The following is a 10417-nucleotide window of genomic DNA, read 5'->3' as shown; positions in this document are numbered from 1 at the left end:
ACGGAACCAATTTGTTTAACCAAAAAATAGAATTTTGACTAAAGCTATATTTTAGAAGAACACGGGTCACTGATAATCGCAATAATATATAAAAGAGAATAATTTGAATAGCTAGAATATAATTGAATAAAGCAAGTAAACCAAAGTATAGATGATTTTTCGCGTCCTTACAATTGTTCAGTCTTCTCCTTTTATAGCTATCTTTGATGTAAGTGCCTTGCTTTGGTCATAATAAGGCTATTATGGGCAATAAATGACATTGATTGCTACGTTACATAATCATTACATTTAAGACAGATTCTCTAACGTTTTCAGCATTTAATGCTTATCAAATATTGTATTTGGACCCTCGTATGCTGTCAGATTCATTCCTTCTGATTCTCGGATATAAATGACTTAAATAGGTACGGGCGCCGTGTTACTTGTCTGAAGTCCCGTGCCTCTTCCTCTTTCCTTGCTCGTATCTGTAGTAACTCCTGACTCGTGGTTAATTGCGATTCTTTGACCATTTGACTAATCCACGTGTCTTGACACATCACCTTTATATACAAATATAATTTTTCCCAATACACTTAGAATGTGAGATTTATAATCTTGAAAATATGACAAGTTATCTTGTGCAACGGGTAAAAATAACATGTGTAAGTCCAATTCTTGCCTTCTTTATCTTCATTTCGCGAAATCCCCCAATGTAATAGAAATTAAAAAAGAAAAGAAAAGGATAGAGCAAAATGATCAAGAAATGTTACTAATGACATCCTCAATTAGAAGCCCAAGAGATGCATAGGATGAACCACCCTCCTTCATTGCTGCACTGCACTTCTCTTTCATCTCCTTCACCTTTTTCCTGATTCCGTTCTTGTCGCCATCTGCCATCAGCTGCCGTATGCCACTTTCAATTTCCTTGGCAGTCACAATGTCAACAGGATTTTTCCCTTCAAAATCCTTAACATAGACCATCCGAATCTCCACTGCCAATTCCAATTCTTTAACCAGCGCGAATGCATTCATTTGCTGTTCGGCATAATGAGGCCAAGTGGCCATAGGGACCCCAAAGCAGAAGCTTTCCAGTATAGAATTCCATCCACAATGAGACACAAATCCGCCCACCGCTGGATGAGATAGCACCGTTACTTGAGGTGCCCATCCTATCACTTTGCCAACTCCATTTGTCCTTTCAATAAACCCTTCCGGTAGCACTTCCTCAAAATTCTCATAATTACTCGGTAGCTCCATTTTTCCCTTAGGTGGAGGTCTTCGTAACGACCATAAGAACCTGTGACCGCTACACTCCAATGCAATCGCTATTTCTTTGACCTGTTCAGGTTCAAAACTTCCCATGCTTCCAAAGCACAAAAACACTACAGAGGACTCTGGCTTGTCATCCAACCATTTTATAATGCTCTCTGTTTCGGATTGGCTGTTTTGACCGTGACCACCTTCCTTAAAATTCACCACAGGACCAACCGGGTAAATTTGCGGAACTTCCTTTAAAACCAGGGATTGTCAATTCCTCAAGTGAGTCCCTGTACTTGGAGGTGTCTATATTATGCTCCTTTTTAAGGGACTCAAAATGAAGGCAGAGAGCTAGGAAAGAAGCTCTAGATGTAAAGAAAACGTAAGTCGGAACACTAAATTCATTGGCCACGTCTATCATGGGAATGCAGAACATGTCAAGAACGAAGCCTGCGAGCCGAGAATTAGAGGTCATGTTATGAACAAAGTCAATTACTTTTGGTTTGTGACCTCGAATGAAATCTAAGAAGAAAGTTTCCTTATTTGACATTAATTCAGCAGTAGTTTTCTCGTCGACAGTAATGTCGACGAACTTTAAGCGGACTGTAGAAGAGAGGGACTCGACGTAGGATTGAGTGCCGAAATCCATGGGAAGCTTCATGATAAGGACAGAGATGCAGAGCCTCTCATCTCTGTCAAGAATGAGCTTTGCGATTTGGACGGTGGAGATGAGGGGGCCAGCTCCCGGCGCAGGAATGAAAACCAGCTCTGCTTTCGTTGTCATTGAGGTTTCTCTATCTTTTGCTGGAGTAGTAATTCGGTGCTGGTGTTTGTGGTATGAGATAAGGTTTCTGTGTTTTCCGGTGGACAGGACAGAGTACAACAAGTTTACAAATTTGCTACTATTATTATTAAAGTAGAAAGGCTATTGAGATTGAGAAAGACGCTTAGTCATTGCATTTTTAAAAGCTTATACACTTGGTATCATTCATCACCCATCCATTCCCATGTGGTGTGGGTGTGGCAGGCATATATGTACACACACCAATCAATAGTTCAAGTCACATACTTTCATAATTTATTTTTTCTTCACAAAATTCCCTTCAATCCCCCCTTAAAGGGAAATGAGTTTCCGTTATATATACAGTGTAATTTTGACATTATCACGTCACAAAAGGATATATTTATAGGTAAACTTCCTTCAAATATCGGCTTTGTAATATTAAAAACAACGGCAAATTACCAACTACAAGAGGTAAAAATGAGTAATGCTGTAAAATTGCTTATAAGTGCTAAACAATCAAGGGGTATTATCACTTTTAGCCCGTGCCAGAAAATATTTATGTTTGGTAGCCGAAAAAAGTATAAAATTTGTATAATTTTTGTATATAACACACAGAATGTATATATACAAAAAATATATATTTTTAGGTTCTTAATCAATTAACTTTATATTATTATTATTTTTTTTCTTTGAATTATTTGAAACTAGAATAACATTTTCACTACTCTGAAGTATGTTGTATCATAGTCATGTTATATGTGTAATGCATCTTTACATCTTTTGCTTTTTCAATTAAAAGAATATTTGTTTGTATGTTTCGTGCACATGTTAGCATATTTGTAAATAGATATATACATTTTTTTTACTAATTTTATAATTTTTTTTAAAAATTTTACAATTTTAATTTATTTTTATTTATATATTTATTGTATCAATTTATAAAATATTAAAATTAGATAACCATGGGGCGTATGCCTCTCGCCTAAGGGCTTATGTCTCGCCGACGTGTTAGATAAAACACCTTGTCTCACGCCCCCACCTAAAACACTGGTAATAACCTCACTAGAAATAGTTGTTACCCAATAGTTCAAAAGTTAAGGGAGGTTTCTGTAATTTCAAAAACAATAGGGATATTTATATAATTATCCCAAATACAAATTCAAGTGAACAACATGATCCCACGTATTTCCTTTTATTCCTCACAACTTAATTATAGTTCATATAAAAGATTCAGAATTCTCTTACTCTGCCTAATACGCTGATAACAGAGCTATGGACACAAAAAAACCAGAGCTGGTTTTCATTCCATCGCCTGGATTGGGTCACGTAGCTTCCGCAGTTGAAATTTCCAAACTGATTCTTGATACAGATGAACGTCTTTCCATTTCTCTCCTTATAATGAAACATCCTGCCGATTTCGGCGTTCAACCTTATCTTCAATCACTCTCTTCTCATTCCCGTTTGCACTTTGTAGATGTTTCAATTGACTCAAAAACAGCTGCTGAACTCTTGTCTAACAAGGACAGATTCTTGTATGATTTCGTCGTGGGTCATAAATCAAAGGTAAGAGAATATGTTCGTAACAACATTACTAGTAATAGCTGTTGTGGGTTCGTTCTTGATATGTTCTGCATTTCCATGATTGACGTGGCCAATGAATTTGGTGTTCCCAGTTACATTTTCTTTACTTCGGCTACTGCTTTTCTTGCGTTATCGCTTCATTTTGAAGCTCTTAGGAGTAATGCTAACGAAGACGAAATTTCCAAGTATGATTACTCTGAGTCTAATGAGGAATTATCAATTCTTGGATTCAAAAATCTGTATCCTGCTAAAATCTTACCTAGACCAGCTAAATCTGTTACACCTAGCTCGATTTTGTACTTCAATGGTATCCGTCGTTTCAAAGAGACAAAAGGTATTATTATTAATACCTTTGCTGAGCTTGAATCTTTTGCTCTTCAGTCTCTTTCCGATGCTAATATTGTTCGGCAGATTTACCCAATTCATCCCGTAGCCAATCCTGAAGACGGGGATAAGAAACCGGAAACTGAAAGTATTATCAAGTGGTTGGATGATCAGCCCAAGTCATCTGTATTGTTTTTGTGCTTTGGTACATTGGGAAGTTTTGAACCTGAGCAAGTAAGAGAAATAGCAATTGCATTGGAGCGCAGCGGTCAGAGGTTCTTGTGGTCGTTACGAAGGCCACCACCAAAAGGTAAAGTAGAGATGCCAAAAAATTATGATAATTCTGAGGAAGTACTGCCTGAAGGATTCTTGGACAGGACAAATGGGATTGGAAAAGTCGTAGGATGGGCGCCTCAAGTGACTGTATTATCACATCCTGCTGTAGGCGGATTCGTGTCGCATTGTGGGTGGAATTCTGTACTGGAGAGTGTGTGTTGTGGGGTGCCTATTGCTGCTTGGCCGTTGTATGCTGAACAGCAGATGAATGCGTTTTTGTTGGTTAAAGAATTGGGATTGGCAGTGGAGATTCGGATGGATTATGTTAAGGATTTTGAAAGGAAAAATCCAGTTGATATTGTCACTGCTGAGGAAATTGAAGGCGCAATTAAGAAGCTTATGGTGCAGGGTGAAGAGAATGAAGTGAGGAAAAGAGTGAAGGAAATGCAAGAGAAGAGCAGAACAGCCATGGAGGAAGGTGGATCATCTTATACATCTCTACAACTTTTGATTGAGGATTTCATCAGCAACATTTCCTAAAGATTTTCGTGGGACGGATTTAAGTTATGTAAACTGATAATGTAAAGATATTTTTGCACCATCAGTGAATTTTAACCCGTAATAACAGGCTAATAACTATCTTAATGTATATCCAGTGTCCTGAGTGTACAAACTTTTACACTGTCAAAGCATGGAATTTAAACTCCTCAGGATACGCGATGTTCTTAATTCTTAACGAAACTATTATATACGTTCTCAAGGTGCAAAAAGATATTGTTTCATTGCTTATTTGTGGTTGAAGTTGGGTGAGTAATGTTTCATTTTTTCATTTCTATTTGAATTGGTTCAGATTTTTGACTAGTCTTCTTCCTATTTACCAGTATTAGATTGCAAATTTCATATGGAGTAGGAGAAAAATAGAAAAGAAAAGAAAGAGAGAGAATATATGACAAAAATAAACTCGATACAATCTCACAAATGGGGTGTGAAAAAAAAAAATCTTTACACATAGATCTCCTTACACAGAGATGGGCTGAAGATGTTTTTGCCTTTACTATGCTTAAAACTATTTTATGACCAAAGGCATGACATAATTGCCATTCTTGATCGCCAACGCAAGTATACTCTTGAACTCCACACTTGGTTGACTAGATCTATATTCTATACTATGCTCAGAGTAAAAGGGCAGTCCGGTGCACTAAGCTCCCGCTATGCGTTGGGTCCGGGAAAGGGCCGGACTACAAGGGTCTATTATACTCAGAGTAGTTTCGGATATTCCTCTTATATATAATACATATGCTTTGTTGCTAGCTGGTATAAGCCACACTCAGTGATAATAAAGCCCATATTCCTCTTCCAAGTTTAAAATATCACAATTGAAATCTGTAGCTTTGGTGTTGATATATTTGAAACAAACAATGAATGCAAATAAAACCACAGAGTTGGTCTTCATACCATCTCCTGGAATGGGTCACCTAGTACCCGCAGTAGAGATGTCAAAGCTTCTTATAGCTAGCGAGAAACATCTCTCCATCACTGTCCTTATCATAAAAATGAACCTCGACTCCAACCTCAATCCTTACATCCAATCACTTTCCTCAAATACTAATTTCATATCATTAAGATTGAAATTCATACAACTCCCACGAGACGAATCTCCTTTGCAACTCCTCAACAACAATACATTCTTTTCCGGGTTCATTGACAGCCATAAGCCTCAGGTCAGACAAGTTGTGGCTCAAATTTTACAATCTAAAACAACACTACTATCCGGTTTTGTGATTGACATGATGTGTACCACAATCATAGACGTGGCAAATGAATTCGGGCTCCCAACTTATGTTTTCTACACAACTAGTGCAGCCATGCTTGGTCTTCACCTTCATATGCAGAGCCTACGAGATGATTTTAACATAGATGTTACCACGTACAACGACAACCCTGAATTAGAACTCTCTGTACCTACATATTTCAATCCATTTCCGGCTAAATGTTTGCCGTTAATATTCTTGGACAAGGAAGGTGGTTTTGATATTGCCAAAAGATACCAAGAAACAAAAGGTATCTTGGTAAACACCTTTCTAGAGTTTGAAATTCATGCTTTGAAATCACTCTCTTTGGACGGGAAAATTCCACCAGTCTATCCGGTAGGACTATTGTTGAGCCTCAATAGTGGTGTCAGGGATAACGAAGATTTATCTCACCAGGAAATCATCAAATGGTTAGATGAGCAAACTCCATCATCTGTAGTGTTCCTCTGTTTTGGAACATCGGGAAGTTCTAACAAGGAGCAAGTTAAGGAAATTGCAAATGCTCTAGAGGACAGTGGGTGTCGGTTCTTGTGGTCGCTAAGGAAGCCACTGTTAGGACCGAAAAAATCAGGTGTCATGCGGAAGCTAGCAAAGCAAACCTTGAACGACGATAAGTCATACATCAAAAGAGAAACCTATCAAAAGAGACACAAACATTTAACGTGGTTCGGTCAACTGAACCTACGTCCACAACGGAGATGAGCAATCCACTATAATAAAAGAGAGTACAAAATATCGAGAGAACAACCTCACGAAGAGGCAAACACAAGTGACACACTAACACTTGTCCCGTAAAATTCTCCCCCTAAACAAGACTCTCAAGCCCCCTATGGCTATATTGTGGATGCTACTGAATGAGAGGACAGATCTTCAATTTATAGAACTCCAAACCTTTTCCTACAAGAAAAGGGACTAGCCAAATATGGAAGAATTTATAATTTTCTTTTACAAAAAGGAAAACCTAATTAAGGTAATTATATTGCCCTTTTCCTTCAAGAGATAAGAAAACCAAATATGGTAAAAAAAATTATGGCAAACACCTAACAGCCACCACCGAAAGATTCATGGTATTCAAGTGACTACGAGAACCTAGAAGATGTCTTGCCTGAAGGGTTCTTGCAAAGGACGAAAGGGATTGGAATGGTGATAGGATGGGCACCCCAAGGGGCAATTTTGTCGCATGGTGCCGTGGGTGGATTTGTATCACATTGTGGATAGAATTCGATTTTGGAGAGTATTTGGTTCGGAGTGCCAATAGCAACTTGGCCAATGTATTCGGAGCAGCAAGCGAATGCGTTTCAACTGGTGAAGGATTTGGGTATGGCAGTGGATATAAAGATGGATTATAAAATCGGAGGGAGCAACACGGATATCATTAAAGCGGAGGAGATAGAGAGGATAATAAGGCGACGAGCAGATTGGCGCTAAAGGAAGGTGGTTCTTCCTACACCTCTGTTGGACGTTTTATCGAGCAGGTTATGGGCAATAACTGAATAATTGTCAATCACCACATCTCTGTTAAATTGCCGTTCAGCGTGGCCAACGGCAGCAATAATAGTTCCTTTTCTTACAAGTTGATCGTTTCGAAAGTAAAAGGAAAACTAAGAGCAGTGTATTTTCACAACAAAATTGCTCCTTTTGTTTTATTTATTTGCATTAATCTCGTATAATCGGAAAATAAGTTTTGATCAGCTATATATTGCTTTGTAGCACAAAAAAGATAATGTTAGCATTTATTGTTGACACCATCCAAAATGTAGAAGACAATTATCATAAGTAAACAATCCTATATCCCAGAACCATGTGGCAATTTGAAAGCGACTCTATTATTGATGCTAATTGTTGATAATGATTTTTGTCCATCACCTGCTCGATAAAACGTCCAAGAGAGGCATCGGAAGAGCCTCCCATTATAGAAAACCTGCTCTTCTCCTTCATGTCTTCCATTTTCATTCTTATTTCACTGTCAGGCTCCATCAGCTGCCTCACTGCTATTAGAGTGAGAGGACACTGCCATGAAATGGAAAATTGAAACGGAGAGTTTCTCATGTCCGTTCCTCACGCCTTAACTCCTTAACCTTAAACATCAAGGTAAGTGTATTGGCATAGACATTTGTCATTATGAAAGATATTTGTAGTATATGTTCTTTAAGCTGCAGTCTATGCATCTGTATGTGGCATTCCTCAAGAAAGGAAAAGAAAAGACATTGTTTCTTAACTGAGAGAACATGATTTTGCATTCTAGAAGCTGATTCCTTGCACCTACATCACCTTATTATTTTAAGGGTGCGAATCAATATTTAATGATCGGATTTGCTTACACAGTGCAGCATTTACCGAATGGACAACACTAGTAGAAACCATGCTATCGTGTAGAAACCGTGCGTGCATCTCTACTTTATTTAAGGAGGTGATGCATGACTGATGATGGAATTTAAGAAGCTTGGACAACACTAGTTGAAACCATGCTATCGTGTAGAAACCGTGTGTGCATCTCTACTTTACAACAACAACAACAACAACCCAGTGAATTTCCGCAAGTGGGGTTTAGGGAGGGTAGGGTGTACACAGCCTTACCCCTACCCTGGGAGGGCAGAGAGGCTATTTCCGATAGACCCTCAGCTAAAGAAAAGATGAAAGAAGCATTGACAGCAAGTAGTAACAATACAAGATACGTGCATCTCTACTTTATTTAAGGAAATGATGCAAGACTGATGATAGTACTGGTTTAGGCATGAATTCCAGCTTATTCTTGCTAAATTAGTTTTTCATGGCAGTCTCAACAAAATGCCCTAGAGCTACATATGATGATCCACTCTCCAGTAATGCTGCTCTACTTTTGTCCTTCATCTCCATCACCTTAGCCCTGATTTTATTCTCTGAATCCATCAGCTTCCTAATTCCATCTTCTATCTCCTCAGCTTTAACCAGTGGTGGATTTCTCTTATTAAAATCTTCCCTGTAATCCATCTTAATCTCCACTGCCATCCCCAAATCCTTCACCAGTTGAAATGCATTGCTTTGTTGCTCTGCATACAATGGCCATGTTGCTATCGGTACACCACTACGAACACTCTCCAAAGTTGAATTCCACCCACAATGCGACACGAATCCTCCTACTGCAGGATGAGACAAAATAGCCAACTGGGGTGCCCATCCTATCACCTTTCCTCTTCCTTTAGTCCTTTGAAAGAATCCCACCGGCAAGACTTCCTCTGGATTCTCGAATTCGCTTGGGAATTGTAGCTTGTCTTTTGGTGGCGGTCGTCTTAGCGACCACAAGAACCGGTTACCACTTCTCTCTAGAGCATTTGCTATTTCCTTCACCTGATCTTCTTCGAAAGATCCCTTGCTTCCAAAGCATAGGAACACCACTGATGAATTAGGCTGCTCGTCGAGCCACTTCATAATCGTATCATATTCTTGATTATGATCTTCATTCTCATCTCCAAGGTTAAGTATAGGCCCAACTGGGTAGATTGGCGGGATTTTCTCATCATCGGAAAGGGCTTTCAAAGCGTGTGATTCAAGCTCAGCGAACGTGTTCACCATAATTCCTTTCGTCTCCCTGAATCTTCGTGCATGATTGACGAACATGATGCTACTTTCATCATTGTCTAGTATAATCCCAGGCAAACATTTGACTGGAACTGGATTAATGTAAGTTGAGATCAGTACTTCTGATTCAGAGTCGACGCAATTATGAACTTTCGGACTGCATTCAATACTAAGACTTTGAAAATGGAGTTGGAGTCCAAGCATAGCTGCACTAGAAGTGTAGAACACATAACTTGGGATTCCAAACTCGTTCGCCACATCAATCATCGCAGTGCAGAACATGTCTATTACAAATCCTTTGAGTTTCACAGAACTTGACGAACTAAAGGTTTCATTAACAGCATCTTTGACACGATCCTTGTAGCTGGAGATGTACTCAAAAAAATTGATGGCATTAAAACTGCTCATACTAACAGAGGTCTCAGGTTGAGAAAGTGGAAGCAGCGTTATACGAGAAGTGTACTCTGAGGACAGTGATTTAGTATAGGATGGAATCTTTGTCTCCAGGGGAAGCGACATGATCAGAACTGTGATCGAAAGCTGCTCGTCTCTGTCGACTAGTTGCTTTGCCACCTCCACAGTGGGTACAAGGTGACCCATCCCAGGAGCAGGAATGAATACTAACTCTGCTGTTTTCATTTTTCTCACTTGGTTGGGTGTTAGAAAAATCTTGACTATGTTAGTTTCAGTGGAAGTTTTGGTTCTTAATCAGATATTCAAAGTCATTGGAGGTTTATATAATGTATATTATTCTTGGAGAACTAGGTTCAAGATTGGTTTGAAGTTTGAACTAGAATGATGTCACTGCTTTGCTGGTTTGGTGAGAAGCAACGTAACTACCTTGAAC

General features: G+C 38.9%; 2 protein-coding genes and 2 pseudogenes across 2 annotated transcripts; 2 read left to right on the top strand and 2 right to left on the bottom strand.

Annotated features, from left to right (window-relative positions):
* Nucleotides 1–420: 420 nt before the first annotated feature.
* Nucleotides 421–2217, bottom strand: LOC109217304 (annotated as a pseudogene).
* Nucleotides 2218–3253: 1036 nt separating this feature from the next.
* On the top strand, nucleotides 3254–5002 carry LOC109217303 (anthocyanidin 3-O-glucosyltransferase 6-like). Its single transcript, XM_019381544.1, has one exon. It carries the CDS (start codon nucleotides 3293–3295, stop codon nucleotides 4739–4741), a length of 1449 nt encoding a protein of 482 aa, XP_019237089.1. The 5' UTR covers nucleotides 3254–3292; the 3' UTR covers nucleotides 4742–5002.
* Nucleotides 5003–5245: 243 nt separating this feature from the next.
* On the top strand, nucleotides 5246–8335 carry LOC109217302 (annotated as a pseudogene).
* A 126-nt stretch (nucleotides 8336–8461) lies between these two features.
* Nucleotides 8462–10417, bottom strand: LOC109217301 (anthocyanidin 3-O-glucosyltransferase 2-like). The gene has a single exon (XM_019381543.1). The coding sequence runs from the start codon at nucleotides 10207–10209 to the stop codon at nucleotides 8773–8775; it is 1437 nt and encodes a 478-aa protein (XP_019237088.1). The 5' UTR covers nucleotides 10210–10417; the 3' UTR covers nucleotides 8462–8772.

This window comes from Nicotiana attenuata, unplaced genomic scaffold, assembly GCF_001879085.1.
Source record: "Nicotiana attenuata strain UT unplaced genomic scaffold, NIATTr2, whole genome shotgun sequence".
Taxonomy (NCBI): Eukaryota; Viridiplantae; Streptophyta; class Magnoliopsida; order Solanales; family Solanaceae; genus Nicotiana; species Nicotiana attenuata.
The sequence above is the reverse complement of the archived record's forward strand: the minus strand, read 5'-3'. Positions and strand labels throughout refer to the sequence as shown.

Bases quoted from the DNA above. Each gene is read 5' to 3' on its own strand.
- LOC109217303 (XM_019381544.1), top strand. From the start codon at position 3,293: ATGGACACAAAAAAACCAGAGCTGGTTTTCATTCCATCGCCTGGATTG.
- LOC109217301 (XM_019381543.1), bottom strand. From the start codon at position 10,209: ATGAAAACAGCAGAGTTAGTATTCATTCCTGCTCCTGGGATGGGTCAC.